Here is a 16,585-nt window from a genome sequence, read left to right on the forward strand (position 1 = left end):
GTCATCCCAAGTCTCTTTTGCTTGGCGCTTGCTGGTCATTTTCTGACAGAAATTTTTTCTTCTTTTAATAAAATATCCTCAATACTTTATTAAACTGGTTGTTCTGTATCTCTGGGTACATTTCTGTGTGGGTTTTAACTTCATATCACGGTGCTGCCACCAATTAATATGTGATGGCGCAACGGCCTTCCCCCCCCCGGTGCCGTTGGGCCCACCCTCACTTAAATATAGTGCACCCACCTCACAGAACACCAGTTCCACAAACTACCCCAGATTATCTTGTGGGGGACTTGTGTGAGGGAAAACTTAATAATTTGGAGTCTCAAGCAGGATTTGATCAAATAAACAATATTTTATTTAACAAAGGAAGTTTATGACACAAGTGGGTAAAATATAGGATACTTCAGATTATAATATTTTACTTCAGTGCTCTGTTGTTGCACAGCTGTTGCCACTTAATATTTTGGTTCTTAAAACAAGGTGGTACTTCCTGTCAGTTCCACACCCCTTAGACAACCCTACTCCTGAGGTACTCCAAGTAACAGACTCAAGGGATCTCCACACCCCTCTTAACTGGTTTGGGAGTCTTCTCTTTTCAGAGAAGAATTTCTCCCCTCCTGACTGGAATGCATCCTAAGTAGACTGTATCTTTCCAGCTTCTACTTCTCCTGGCTCAGCCTCAGCCTCCCAGATAATTCCTGGCCTAATTACTCTTACAGGACACCACACACTGTCCTTCACAATAAGCTCAGAGACTCCTTTTTCTAGCTTGTGATGTATTCCTTAGAGTGGGTGTTTCTACCCAGAACAAACTCTCTCCTCTCACTCCCTGTCTCCCTACCTATCCCCCAACCTATTCTAACCTACTCTATCCCAAACTAGAAACTGTCTATCCAAATCCTCTCCTTTTCAACTCCCCCTCCTGGAACCCCCAGTCAATCATAAGCTGCTGTTTGCTAACCATTTGCTGGCAGGGAAAAAGAAACAGAAAACGCTTGTTGACCCAACCTGCCAAGCAAAACAAACTTTTCCATCACAGCTGGCCTAGTTGACCATCATTAAAAACCCACTGGGAGCCATTATTGTTTATAGGGTTAATAAGATCCAGAATGTATGTCAGGCAATGAGCTGTCTCCCTATGATGGTGGAAGGCCTTATCAGGCTTAACTGTGGTGGCAGTAGACCCCCCTGGGCCTTGCGACCTCCTCCTGATATGTGTGATGACACACATGTCAAATATGTGACATCATGCGCACACAACAAGCATCCCCCCCCATGTCACACAGACCTTGGCACCAATGCTCTGTCCTGTTCTGGGTGCCACAATTTGGGGAGGATATTGGCAAACCGGAATGTGTGCAGAGGTGGAATGTGTGCAGACTCCCTCAGGCAGTCGTGGACTCTCCTTCCTTGGAGGTTTTTAAGCAGAGGCTGGATGGCCATCTGTCATGAATGCTTTAGTTGAGATTCCTGAATTTCGGGGGGTTGGACTAGATGACCCTCAGGATCCTTCCTTCTACAACTCTCTGATTCCACATGTGTTTAGTATTCCTGGAGGTCTGAATTATGTTACTCTAATTAAAATATGTCAAATGTCGTCTGTACAACTTTGGAAGAAGGAATTAACAGTGCTTTTTTAAATTGTACATCATAAGCCAAATAGAACAAGCTTGAAAGCTGCAATTAAAGTTAATGGGAACTTTTGTACTGATTTTATAGCCCTGTATAATTCTTCCAAAAATTCCTGCCTTGCAGAAATACCCTGAGATCTTCACGATCTAACTCCAATATACTTCAGGATGATGGACTAGGAAGGGGTATTGGCCTGATCCAGCAGCCTCATCTTATGAAATTTGCCTAAATACCAGCCTGCATATAATTTGTGCTTTAAAAGGGAAAAACAACAACAACCCACTAACACCAGAATTTTACACCAAGATCAGTAAAATTCTGTGAAAAAAGGATGAATTTTATGACCAGGTGCTGGAGACAAAGAACAGGAAGAGGCTGTTGTCTTCATGCTATGCTTTTAAGTTTTCAACAAGTAGCTTGCTAGTCATAGCTGGAAATGTAACACTAGACCCCTAGATGGACATTTGGTCTCATCCACACAAAACTAGTTATATGAATATGTAAATTCAAAACAAGGTATTTGTACTTATTTGCATAATTTGTTTTGCTTTTAATAGGGAGAGGCAAACATGAATGTAGGAAGGAACCTACATTTCAGACTAGAGGGCTAGAACTTTCCTTTAATAATAAACAGAAACTCTTAGGATGCTGAAGTTTGTGCCCAAGGCTAGTTTTTGCCTCTGTGCCAAATACACATGCGCCTTGATCATTTAGCTTGATTTTACCGTTGCCATTTCACAGATTACCGGTATTTCTGAAGCCCTTTTTGTCCTTACACCGATTCTACGCAGCTTAGCGCATAGCCCATCGAAATCAAAAGGCACAGGCGCGCCTAGCTGCATCGGATCTGGCTGTTTAAAAAAGGATCCCACACAGGAGACAGGTGATGCTGCCTTCCAACTGCTTTATTACTGGGGCAGCCGATTTCGCATACGTACAACCGTCTAGTAGGTTGTTGCCTGCCGACGCTCGTGCCAAGCAAGCCATCCGCCTGCAACAGCCCCTGCCGCAGATCGCGTTGTTCTTCCGGAATCGGAAGGATGCCGGGCTCGGGCGGTGATGTCTCCTAACCCATTTTAATCGGAAGCACCAGTGGATGGTGGCAAGACTCGCTCCCCCTCCCCCCGGTAAGTGCATATAGTTAGGAGGGTCTCCCGGAGTAGCAGAATGAGAGCGCGCGCTCTGGGGCGTTCCACCCATGTGCCAGTTCCTTTCGCACGTGCATGCTTTAAACTCGGAAGTTAAAAAGGGGTCGACTATCGAAGCAAAGCGTGCAAAGGGCGAGTGTCTTAGAAACCAGGCTGTCATCATTCTCCATAACGGGAATCCCTCCACCCCGCGATCGAGGAGAGCAGCAGACAGCTCGGCGGCCTTTTGCTCCTTTTATACCGCAGCAGCAGCAACAGGCGCTTTCCCGCCGCGTCGCTTCTGCAACCGCCGCCGCCCTCGGTCTCTCTCTTAGCGGTCCCTCCGCAGGAAGGCGACTTGGTTCCCCTCGGCCCCAGGTAGGAGCAGCAGAAGTGCTTCCAGGCCTCGGCGCGGGGCTTGAAGGGAGGAGGAGGTGGGCGAGGGCAGCGGCAGAGACACTCCGCCGGGTAAACGAGGGCAGAGAAAATGGCGCCTCCGCCGGCCAGAAGCAGCTTCTGCTGAGGGAGGAGCGGCGGAGAGGTAGGCCGGGCTTGAGCACCGGCGACAACAGGCAGGGCCGGGATATAATGCGGCAGTGGTTCCCCCGGCTTATTCCTCTCCTCAGCAGGACTGTGCTGCTCTCCTGGGGCTGCTGCTTCGCTCGGCCTCTCGCTCCGCCTCGCCCGCTTTCGCTGCGACAGCGGCTCTTCGTCTCCGGGTATCGTGTCTCCTTCCCCACCTCCTCCGCCACGCGGCGCGCCGTTGCCCCAAAATGGGGGTGTTGTGTGCCAGTGTAGTAGTAGTAGTAGTAGTAGTAGTAGCAGCAGCAGTAGTATTAACGGGGGGGGAGGTGTGTGTGTGTGTGCGCGCCCCCCCCCAGCTCCCTCTTTCCGTTGTGTAAGCCGTTGAGGAGGCGCGAGGAGGAGGGTGGGGTGGGATGTCTCCCTCCACCCCCCCCACCTGGGTTTCTGCCCTGGTTGTATAACAGGCGGTTAAATGTGTGTGATTTTTCTGGAGGGGGACCTCTACCTGGGAGCGGGTGAATCAGCGCTAATGCGAGGCCGTGGGGGAAGGGAAGGTGGACTCTGGCACTGAGCTGTTTAAGGAGGGAGGCTTGGCTTTGAGGGGAAGGGGCGGTGTAGCGGCCTCTTTCTCCGAGTCTGCGAAGTGACTCTGGTAGGCAAGAATGGGGGTCGTATGCGGCTGCGAAATAGCCCCCAAGCGATTGAGTCGGGTGTAGTGGTGCAAGTAGGAGTAAGCAAGTTGTAAACAGCTGGCGCAAATAACGCTCGATGGTGGCTGTGGTTGTTTTCTTTTCCCTACCCCTCCGCCCACCCCTTGTATTTTTTGCTGGGAGTCATGTTTTTAATGGGAGGAATTCAACGTCACATTGGTCGTAACCGGTTTACTAAGGGGAGAACTTAGCAAGCGGCGAACGATCGCTGAAATTCGAGCGAAAGAATTTTTTTTCGCAGAAAAAATCTGGGAAATCGAGTTTTTTTCTTCGCAAACTGCGATCGTCTTTAAATACTGTGTCGCCGTCGGTACACGAATGCTTTTCTCTTAGTGTGTGTGGATGTCAGAAACGAGAGCACAAAATACATGCATGCAGGCGAGGGTTTTGCAATATCGTGTTGCTGTTCTTTAAGTGCGACTGTTTTGCATGAGTTGGCAATATTAGTTGTTTACCTACAGGGCTGATGGAAAGTACTTCCCTGCAAGTGTGTACGTAACAGGTTTATCAGATCTCCGTTGTCTTTGAAGAGGATTAGCTTTTAATGCTTGCATGGCTTTCATGTGGACTTAGAAACACAGTGCAGACAACTTTGTTTAGAGCAAGATTCGGGAACCATGTTAGCCCAACATTATGTAAGTTAGGAATGCATTAGACACCTTTATAAGTTGTTCCGCAGGAAGGAAGCTTCTCTCCCCACCCATTCAAAACTGTGGTTTTGACACTGTTTAACAACTGTTTTACTTTATAGAACACATGCAGCAATGCTAAACACTTACTTGGGAGTAAGCCCCCACTGAACTAAATAAGACTTCTTAGTAGACAGCTGTACAATTGCACCATAAATCATTTTGAATTCAAAAGGTATGCCATAATTGAACAGAGTAGGGTTTGGCTTGTACTCAGAAAACATACTTAAATACAAATGAGGCAACAGTTAGTTTAAATACAGTAGTTTAAGTACAATATACAGCAGGTATATAGGGCATCTGTTTTCTGACAGATTGGTCTGTATGAGGAAGAACAACCACAGTGCTGAACAAAAGCATGCAAAGCTTTGAAAATGTATAGGCTTAGGTTAATGTAGTAAGATGAGGTGCAACAAAGTGCTCTTGGAATTAAGCTCCATTGAACTTGGTGGGAGTTGCCTACCACTAAACATACATAAATAAGATCAGGTTGTACAGGTTTCCAGTGAATGTGTCATGTAGTAGCAAGATTTTTGAACTTAAGAACTATTATTAAAAATTATTTGATCTATTTATTAAATATAAATCTGTTGCTAACATATTAAGAAAGGATGACTGAGAAGCTTTCACCAAAGGTAACTTAATACTCTGATATATGTTGGAAATAAATGCACCCCTTGATTCTGTTGGAATTAGGCCCACATAACTGCATCAGTAAATTTTTTAAAGAAGTGGGACAAAGGTTTCAACAACATAATCCATAAAATGAGTTGGCAACACTTCAGATTATTTCATGCTTTAATTATTCTTTCCTGCCCGTATGTGCACCACATGCATGTACTGTACACAACATCAGAAGTAGGGCTATCTCCCATTTAAAGAAATCTTTAATTTTTAGTTGCTCTGCATACATTTGCACATTAAAAGTTCTTCAGATGATTTGATATCTCAGCCCTCCTGTGTCTTCCTGGAGGAAATGGTACTTCTAAAATGTTCTTTGAACTTTTTAATACATTATCAATACTGATTTTTTTAAAAGGTAAATTGAGGATACCTTTCCAGTTGGGCACAATGTTTAATTCATTGATCAAATAGTTGCTGAATCGCACAACAGAAGATAGCTTCGTTTTGCTGGAGCAATAGACAGTCGTTGGATTTTCTATCCACCCTATGAATGTTTGGACATGGCCAATGCTAATACAATGAGATCATCCATCCAGGCTCCCATCCTACACCGTTATGCCTTTTGTTCACTTTGTTTGTTATTTTTTCTTATTCACAAGAAATTCTATCATCGCCAGAAAAAGGTTTTTTAACTTCTCTTCCCCCCCCCCCCCCATTTTTTTTGGGCTGTGGCTCCTGTTTGCTAACAGAGTATCTCCATTTCAATGTCAGAGTATGAAATTATGCTCTTTTACTTTCTCTTGATCCCATTAGATTTATAGTACCAGTGTATCATTGAATCTGAAATGTGTGTCACAGTTGTGGGCTACATTGATGTCAAGAACTTCTACCTCAAATCCCTGGGCACAGTTCTTGATGTTTCAGATCTTGTCTACTGAGCAGGGTATGAAACCAACCCTGCAATATAGTATACTACCACCACTCCTTAAGTCCAACCAGCCTGGGCTGAGAGACCCTTACTGAATCCTTCTAGGATATCAGAGAAGGAGAAGTTAAAAGCAGGGCACTTAGGAACTGGATTCAGTACCAAGGCTTTATCTCAAAAGACAGACACCCATCTTAAATGAGATAGTTATTCAAAAGAAAAGCATGTGAAAGTCCCATAAAAAGTGCAGATCTTAAATACAGTTGACAATTATGAATGGAATCATGAAACTAACTTTCTAAAACAGTGACCCGAAAGCTTCCCTAGCACAGAAAATAGGATCTTGCAGGCATTACAAAGAAACATGTACAAGTAACAGGAAAGAAGAGACAAAGGGGTGAAGGCAATGGCTAACTTTATAGTAAAAAGGTATAGCAACTGGGGTGAGTCCCCTGAGCCAATGAAAACGCTTAGAAACTTCCTGAACTTGGGCATATGTTCATTCTCATAGCTGAAGTCGATTCTCAATTCGCAGGCCCAGTCGCTGACCTTGAGACTCAGGAGGGTGAGATAACGCAGTTGCTTCAGACTGATGAACTCATCCCAATTACTGATATATAACTGTTTCTCACAGAGGCTTAAAGCAAGAGAGCCATTTTTCTTGACAGATCAGGCCCTAGGTTGCTAATTTCATAAAAGGTTAGTATCTTGATAGAAAATTTGTGTAGCATGTTAATTGAGTCTTCTCTCTGTAAGGCAGGGTAGCGTTCTTTGACTTGGGGGATTCACTTAGGGGCCCCATTCCCGTAGTAGGTGTGGCTGCCACACACTCATTAATGTACTTGCATGTTGCATGTGTGCAGACACTCTTACATAAAATGTCCACAGGCAGACAGCCTGCCCACCCCAGCTGATCCACTCTGAGGGTGATTATCATTCCCTCTCTGCTCAGATGATCAATCTCATGACACTGGAGAGTGATTTGAATTCCCTTTGGGGCACTGGGCTCTTCCCACTCCAGCACTGTGTCTGTTTCATTTTCTTTCTTTTTTGCTGCTGCAACAAAAATAAGAGTTCTGGGAGGGCTAGAAAAATTTGCTTAAGGGGTCAGATCAGACCTGAACTGAGGTTAGCCATCCCTGTTATAAGTTGATCATACAGCAGCAAATAACAAAGCGAGGGTATAGGTTGGCTTTCTTTTATATTTCTAAGGTACCTACTAGATAAGAATTGATTACAGGAAACAACAAAAGTGGTTAGGAAAAAATTGTGTTACTTTTTTTGGTTAAAGCAGCTGGTGACAGTACAGCCCAGTTTTTTAACTAGGTTTTTTTGTAGTATACAGGGTGGCTTAATATTTAAAATATTGGTTGACATATTTCCCAGATAGAAACAGATACCAGTTTGTCACATGGTTCCTATTTATAAGTACCCTATGAAGTAAGTGAGTAGAACCCTCTCAGCAACCAGCTCATCACACACTTAAACTACCATTGGGATCAATTCTAAGTAGTGTTCCCATGATTAGTAGTCTGTCTCCATCCTTTGTCACTGAAACATTAGATTGTGTGGGCCCTTGTGAAAATGGAAGGGACAGTGGGAAACAAGCCAATTAGAGACAAATACTGTTGGAAGGCCGAAAGAAATGTGATCTTAAACTACAAGGGAAAGGAAGGAAAAGGGGAAGCAAGATAAAAAGCTAGTTTCATTATTTTCCTAAGTTGGAGGGGATAATCATAATAAGATGAGTGAATAAGTTCTACAAAGACTAAAAAGAAGAGATAATTATGCAGACCAGAGCAAGGGCAGGGAGTCTTATCTGGTTTTCTGGGATGAAAATTATACTTCAGGTATATCAAAGGTTGAAGGCATTGACAAATAATCAGTAAGATCAGGAGCTCTTGACCCTTTATTTTGTGAGGAAAGAGAGGTATCAGGTGAATATATCTGGTTATTATATCTGCTGGATGGAGTTCACAATTCTGTAGAAAAACAGTGACCTTTGAGTGATGCAAGATAGTCAGCTAGGGATGTAGCTGAATCATTTTGGGCTTCCTACTTGTTTTGATATGAGATAGCAATCTTTCTTTTCATTGTGCGAATAAAGTCCTATGTGCTGCAGTAAATTAACCTTTCAGTTCAGCTCTTGCAGACACCTGTGCACCTCACTGATATTTTCCCATTAAGTTATTGCCAGAGAACTTCAGGCTTTGTGAGCATCTGCTTCTGTGTTGCTGCACTGAGCATGGTATGAAAAAACATCTTTTCAAAATGGACTGTTGTGTATTTTTTCCTCTATCTTATTCTCACTTCGGTGAAACTTCTCTGTTTCCTCTTCTAAGCATGTTAATGCCTGTTATTGCCACCAAATAGTCTTGTATATGATGATTGAATGGGGGGGAGGGCTTGTAAGCCATTAAGCCCAACCCCTTGCTCAATACATGAATAACAGCATTTATCCTTCCTGTTATTCCATTTGAGTGACTTCCTTTGTGGCTACCCTTTAATGACAGCACCTGAAATGCCAGAACTTTGTACACCACTTGTGAGGGTTCTTCTTTCAATTAATGTCATTATGTTCATAATTTAATTTTAGTTTATTGTGTTGTATACTACTATGGGTCCTCTTTATTTCTAGAAATTATAAACATAGTGTATCATTACTGAAAATAAATGCTTATGACAGAAGCATTCCTCTAAATCACTCTAAAAACCTTTATAAACAGCTTGGGAGTCGTATGTGTTTTTGTGTGTATCCTTTCTGTAACTCCTTCCCACGCAATTGTTTAGATCTTAGTTGCAAGCCACTTTCATCATAAAAATGTTCTGTTGAAAGCAACTCAAACTTTGCATCCGTGATGTGTACCATCGTATAACATTTCCTCTTTAATGGTACAGTATTAACTATTTCAGAACTGGTTATTATTGAGAAGCCCCAGGAAGTATAAAGATATGCTTTATACTGTATATCTAGATATGTAAAGCAAAAAGATATACAAGTGGTGAATTGGGGGGTGTTCATATTCTTGTTTAGAAGAATGCTTATTGTTAATGAGCTCTGGTTTGCCTTGCACAAGCTTAGGAACTAATTTGATGAAAGCCATTTCCCTGTTGAGGTTGTGAGAAGTGTCACTAATATATGGCATGTAAGTAATGCTTTTCTCTATAAAAATATCCAGGAGGCAGAGAGAGAGGGAAGAATAAGCCACTATACATCCAAACTGTATCTCCATAGGAAAAGTCCTGTTTTTAATTGAACTGGAAATTAATTGATCTCATTATCTGGGTTATTCCAGGTCAGTGTTTAAGCTGCTATAAATATAGATTACTCAGACTGTCACATGCTAGTTCAATACTTGTTCCCAGAAGTATTATTAGGTACCACCTTAGCAAGTGCATTTAGCTTCTGTTGAAAGTATCTTCATAATTATGATGAGTTTTTTGTGCCTCTAACAGCTGCATAACAGGTAGGATTTCAACAGATGTAGCTTTCTGAAGATTATGTACCATTGCTTGGCAAATTTGTTACATGTTTTATTTGCCTGTCACAGGCCTAATAAAGACACAGAGCCCTTGCCAGGACAAAAAAAGTAGGAACTGTGAAAGCCAAGGTGTGTGGTAAATTAGTTGCATAGGAAGCGCAAGTAGGGATGAGTCATGCTTTTGCTGTAACATGCAGAAGGAAACAGATTCTTACCTACAGTGAGATCTATCAACTCTAGGATTCATTTTATTTCTCTCCTTCTATGTAGCATTTGAACAAGAACTAAACTCGGGATTTTAAAATAAAGCAGAAAGTTATAAATTTAAAGACGTCATGACAAAAGCGGGATGCAGGGAGATGCCATATATACATTTCTGGAGATACTTTTGACTTAGATTTATGAATTAGGTAGAGTAGAGATATTTGTATTTTTTAAAAAATGATATTTATTCAAAATTTCATCAATACATAAACAAAAACAAGAAAAACAGAAAAATACAGCAAAAAAACAAGAAAAAAAACCAAGAATGAAGAAAGAAAAATACAAATCTCGAATTACAACTTTTCATTTGCTTATTTCTTGAACTTCCTCACACCTCCCTTTTTGTATTCTAGTTTAATTCATTATTCCAGCAAATTCTTCCCATGTTTCTCAATTTTAATTTAAATAATTAATCTTCACAATCTATCTTACTTATTAATTCAACTTAACCTTTCCATCTTTTAATTTAATCTGTTATTCAATTTACCTTAATCTCTTTAACCTTATCTTATCTTAAAAATCTTAAAATTTCAAAGTTTACATCATATTCATTCATATCTCCTTAAATCATTTCTGCTAAAGCCAATTTAGTTCCTTTCCAGCATATTCCCTGGTATTTCATTAATGTTGCACTAATTCCAAGATTAACAAAAGAATTTCCCTTGATATCTCTAATTTTTATCCAACGTCCCTTCTTCCTGGTTTCGGGTCATGTCAGTCCTTTCTGTCCATTACATCCAGTCCATCAATCTGGTGTTCTTATGTCTGAGGCCCTTAAGTCTCTTCTAGGCCCCTTCTGCACATTTTCTTGCCCTTGTTTGTGCTTACGCACTTCTTTGTCTGTTGTTGGTTTCTTGGGGAGTGGGTCTCCGGAGGGTTCCATCTGGTAAGAGTAGAGATATTTGTAGCTGAGTTTGTCAACAGTTCATATGTAAAAGTCTTTAAAACATCATAATTCATAAAGCATTTATGGCAAAATCATTTTTAATCCTGGAAAAAAGTGACAAGTCTGGCCTGTTGTTTAACGTCTGTTTAATGACTTCGATGAAGGAATTGAGGGGATGCTCATCAAATTTGCAGATGACACCTAACGGGGAGGGGTAAGTGATGCTGCAGAAGACAGAATTGGGATTCAAGATGACTTCAACAGACTGGAGAAATGGGCCAGACTAACAAAATGAATTTCAAATCTAAGGTTCTGCACACACGCAACAATAACCAGCTGCACAAATATAAGATGGGGGACACCTGGCTTACCAGTAGTACATGTGAAAAGGCTTTAGGGGTCTTAGTAGACCACAAACTTAACATGAGTCACTAGTGATTTCTGCATAGCAGGGGAGTTGGACTAGATGATCCTTGAGGTCCCTTCCAAGCTTACAATTCTATGATCTATCTTACTTACTTGATTACTAGATATAGCCAGTGACTTCCAAACAGTGAACTTAGTAGTTACAGAGATTTTAAAATTACTTGGGATAAGTAGCAGGTGGTGTGGTGTTACCACTTACCTGCCCTCATGATGTTACTGCTGCTTAGCTGGAGGACTATTGGGAGGGGAAAGGCAGCAGCAAGGGCATTATGGTACAAACACACCAGTGAGAGCACTGTACCAACATTGCTTCACCTCCTGGTTAGAGCAACAACTGACCAGAGGTCAGGTGAGTGATGGTACTTTACCACACCACTTGCTTGGGACATGAGTGATGCAGATGTGGTTGAAGTCTGACTCTGGAGATATGGGGGTGACACTGCTAGATCTTTTCCAGGTACAATGAACTTTTGTGTTGTATCACACTGAACAATATAAAAAGTGTGACTTAAAACTACTGAACAGTAATGTATTTAAATAGATCTGTACATTGATGAAAATGCCTCTTTTTCATTACTGAGAGCAATATGTAAAAAAAAAAAGCTTGTTATTGGCTGATGTGCCTTTAAATGTCACTATTACTTTAGGAAATATGTCACAATATCAGCCCCCTCATCTTCACTCCCTGTTTTTTAAGGTCAACAAGGAATGTGTATAAGGAGGACTAGGCTAAAAGCTATGTTAGGGAATGGACTTGGTTATTTTTTATTTGTATATGATAGTAGTGAGTTTTAATGAATTCCCCCAAAGCTCTGAATGCTGTCTTCGTTATAGAAGAGGTGAGAAGTTACATTAACCTGATTGCCATTTGGCAGGAATTGTGCAGCTGGTGGATTTTATTTAATGGAAACATTGGCTTCTATGGGTGTCATACCTGAATTTGTCAGTTGTGGGAATTTCTGACATTGTAGACATTTGAAGCCTTCTGCTCTGTGCTATATTTTGCAACATACTGTTCATTACAGGCTTTATTACTCTAATTTAGGACTCATCCTTAACTGTGGATCGAAAGGTAAATGTTGTTAACTGTTCCATAATGTCAGCATTCAGAGGCCAATCAGCCAAAGCAGTACTTTATATACAGCTTCTTAGCTCCAGTATAAATTGGGAAAGGCCCGCAGCTTAAATGCAAAATGCACTGTTCTGGTTGCTATCTGAGTGAAAAACTTGACTTGCACCCATTCTGTGGACCTTTCCTCTTACTTCCAGTCCAGTGTCTGTGCCTCAAAACATTTGTATGCTACTTTTACTAAGCTCAGTGCACTTTGCATTAAAATGAAAAGCAATACTTAAAATCTGATAGAACATAAAACCACAAAAGACCACAACCTAATAATAAAAGTCATACCACTCCAAAACATCCTATTTATCTTCTGTCTACTTCATGTAAAATAGTTTGCAAATCCCTCCAGAATGCCATCAAGACAGACTTTTTTTATTTAAAAAAATCCATTTAGAAAGTTATTCCAGAATCTCGGAGTGATAACAAATCAAAGACTGGCTTTTAGCTGCTGATTTTACTTCCTGAGGAAATACAGAGCAGGACTTGATCTTTTATCTTTACACCATAATAGGGTTCAATACAGAGAGAGGTGGTCCCTATTGATGAATGCTGGGTCCAGGCTGTGCATGATTTAAAGCAGGGATAGGGAGCTTGTGGCCTTCCAGATGATGTTGGTCTCCCAACTCCCATCGCCCCCTAGTCAACATGACCTATAGTCGGGGATGATGGAAGTTGTAGTCCAGAAACAACTATAGGGTCACAGGTTAGCTTTCTTTGGTTTAAAGGTAAGTACCATGATATTGAATTAGGCTCAGAAGTTCTCAGGAAACTAGTGCAGCTCCTGCAAAATTGATTATATGTTAATCACCTCCCCATGTTCATCAGGAAGTAAGCAGTGATATTCTGTACTAGCTGTAGCTCATGAGTCATTTATGAGGGCAGCTGAACGTAGTACACATTGCATTACTTGATTTTCAAGGTGATAAAAACATGGGTCAGCGGGGCGAGATCTCATTGATTTAAATAGTTGCAGATTCTGTCCAAGACTATGCCTAGGCTCCAAACAACCTTAGATGATTATGTGCATAACCTCCCTCCAAAGCTTTAGGGTTATTTACTCACATCACTTCTGACTTGTCTGGATACAATTAGTTTGGCTGACCACATCCACACATTCTGTGTCACAGAGCAAGCCAGCCAGCAAATCACACAGCTGAAGTTAACTCTTGGTTAGAGAATCAGTCTTCACAGATTTAGCTGAGTACTCCTTGTCTTAAGTCTCCTCCTCTCCAGGGCTTCTTGCAAGCATTTAGAGACTTTGCCTGTGTGCAGTCTGTCTGCTTTGCCCATTTTATTCCTCTCTTGGTTCTGTGAGTTGGGAGGGGGAACTTGTTGCAGCAGGAGAGGGAGACACCCATGACTCTTCACCAGCTTGACTCATCTCTGTCTTTTGACCTCCCTTCTTCTACTCTCCAGCTTCAGCCTCTGATTCTTGACTTCTTTCTGCCACACTCTCCCAACTCACTGAGCCCTGTTATCTCTTCAACTTCCAGCATCTCAACTTCCCAGTCTTCTCCCTCTGACTACTCATCGTTGTCCCACTACCATTCTTTGGGCTCTGAGCCTTCTTCCCTTGGTGGCTCCCCAATTGGTTCCTCCCAACACTTGGCTGTGATATTCTAGTCACTGGTTCAGAGCTAAGCGATTCCTGGACTGGGTGGTATCAATATATGAATGATGTCTCACTTCAAAGTCCTGGATGGTATCTACCAACTGTTTCATGTAGACGTTAAACAGCACTAGTGGCAGAGTGAGGCTTGTGGAACACAACTCAGTTCCTTTTATGCTCCACTGGTCACTCCAATACTAGGTCTCAGATCATGTCCACAATCTAAGCTAGGAAATCAGCTGGGCAGCTGGCGCACTGTTGAACTCCCAACCTGAACCTGAATCCCAACATAAGCTCCACAGAGTCCGACTGCTGTCTGCACTGAATACCTATGCAACTCTCAAATATGACATTGTGTATCATATTGGCTCTATTTCCTTTTGTTCTTTTAAACCCCACTACACCCCTACTTTTTAACTATTATTTCTTATTGATTTATCCTAATCCTCTGTTACTGGAGCAGTTGTTGCTATTACAGGCTTTCACTTCTACAGCTGCCTGACCCCTCAGTTTGATTCTTAATTGTCCCTGTCTGCAACCTTTGCTCTTTGGCATGGTATCTTTTGACTATTTTTTTCTTTTGCTTGTCTTGTTGACATCTGCTGTTTCATAGGTTAGCACAGTTCTCAATGAGGGATGAGGAAGTCTATACAGAGCAAGGTGAACACCTTGATTTTAGAAATGCAGTGTGCCGTAGCTGAGATCAAACTGGTTTGCATAAAACATCAGTGTAAAATGTTTAGTATATAAGTGAGGGCTATGGACTTTGATAGTGTCAGTAGACAGTGGAATTTTACTATGTGGTTTAACCCATGGTCAGTATGAGATTGATTGGAGAACATAAAAATATTTATGCAAGTAAGTTTATTTATTTTTATTTACGTTTCTCTATTAAAATGTTTAAAAATATCCACTGTTCCATATGGATGGATGTCCTCTGCACAGTTGCATGAGAATTGACTGTGTGGAACCCAAGATGCTTTTTGTAGACCTTGCTAACTATTTGGGGTGTGCGATTGTGATGGCTGAATGTAGTCTTTAAATATGTGGTCTGATTTTGGCCTAGATACGTAATAGTCCTTAAACACACTATTCTCTAGTACTTATTTCGCCTTCCTCTAAGCCTTAATTTTTCACTTTCTTCTGTTACCTTTTTTTAAAAAAAAGTAAATAACACTGTTCCCAAAATTCTATGCTGTTATTTTTCCTTTTGAAGTTTCTTTACTTTTGTGGCAGTTACAGTAATGATGGAATAGCTTTGTAGTTTTATCAAATGAATTATTTAGAACAATCGTAATGTGATGCTGTTCTGCTCCAAATAGCTAATACACTTTGTATTTGTCTTCAGTGTTTCAGCCTGGTGGTGTAATTGCCAGGAGACACTGGGAACAAATCATTCAGCACTTTAGTTTGCAGAGTACAAGATACTTGGGTGAAAGAGGCGAGAATGATCTAGGAACTGAAAAGGGACCTTGTTAACAGGCTGATCTTGTGTCTTTCTACTCAGAAATAAGTCTCATAGTTTTCAGTTTGGCTTGCTCTTGGGTAAGTGTGGATAGAATTGCAGCACAAAAGCATTTTTATTTGGCAGGTTGAAGAAGGCATGCTGTTCCTTTTAGGCATATATTTTAAATATATATTTATATGCTTTACATGAAAGCCAAGAAACAAGAGACTGTATGCAAAGGCATGACAGAACAAGAAGCTCTTGCAATGATGCCTAGTACCTGGAATATGTGCAGGGATGGTTTTCTTATTTTTCTATGCTTCTTCTTTTCTTTTGTTCCTATCTTCTAGCTAGATCAATGACATGTCAGGAATAGGGTGTATGTAGCATGAACAAATACAGGAAATGCAATTATATTTATTCAGTTCCGAATAAGGGTGTAGTCAGGTAAATAGCCCAGCATGAATGACTTCACCTTTCATGTGGGCTTGAATTAATTCACAGAATCACAGACATTGAAGTAAACTGTTTTTGGCTTGTCGTTGGGAGCGTGGTTGTGACATTTTGAACCTGCTTGGTCAGTTCATTTTGGCGCTCTAGCATTCTATATTCATTGTAAAGCAATTCATCATGGATTTAAAGAGCTACTCATTAAATCTTCTCTTGGCAGATGAAAATGATGTTATAAACTAGGCCTTCATCATAACTGAAATAATGCTTTTATTTCGACAAGCATATGTTGATTTTGCATTGCACTTTTTTTCAATATATAGCCAATATTATCAATTAGTGAAGGCTGACAGCAACTATATTGTTATACAGTGGTGCCTCGCAAGACGAAATTAATTCGTTCAGCAAGTTTTTTCTTCTTGCGAGTTTTTCGTCTTGCGAAGCACGGTTTCCCATAGGAATGCATTGAAAATCAATTAATGCGTTCCTATGGAGACCGCCTTCAGACCAGGTCCGGGGACAGTCTGTCCCCGGACCTCTTCTGAAGGCTGGCGGGGGGAGAAGGACTTTTCTCCTCACCGCCAGCCTTCAGAACAGCCTTCTGAAGGCTGGCGGTAGGAAGAAAAGCCCTTCTCCCGCCGCCAGCCTTCAGAAGAGTTCCCCAGG

The 16,585-nt window shown here is 41.4% G+C and overlaps 1 protein-coding gene across 4 annotated transcripts in view; it reads left to right on the forward strand.

Annotated features, from left to right (window-relative positions):
* Nucleotides 1-2,823: 2,823 nt before the first annotated feature.
* IDE (insulin degrading enzyme) overlaps nucleotides 2,824-16,585 on the forward strand; it is a 52,177-nt gene continuing 38,415 nt past the window's right edge. For 2 of the 4 annotated variants that reach the window (XM_053388746.1, XM_053388747.1), the window contains exon 1: nucleotides 3,307-3,478. In XM_053388746.1, coding sequence (XP_053244721.1) covers nucleotides 3,348-3,478 — 131 coding nt within the window. In that variant the 5' untranslated portion in view covers nucleotides 3,307-3,347. The other 2 variants (XM_053388748.1, XM_053388749.1) reach the window with 2 other exon arrangements.

The sequence above is a fragment of the Podarcis raffonei genome, chromosome 5 (genome assembly GCF_027172205.1).
Source record: "Podarcis raffonei isolate rPodRaf1 chromosome 5, rPodRaf1.pri, whole genome shotgun sequence".
Classification (NCBI taxonomy): domain Eukaryota; kingdom Metazoa; phylum Chordata; class Lepidosauria; order Squamata; family Lacertidae; genus Podarcis; species Podarcis raffonei.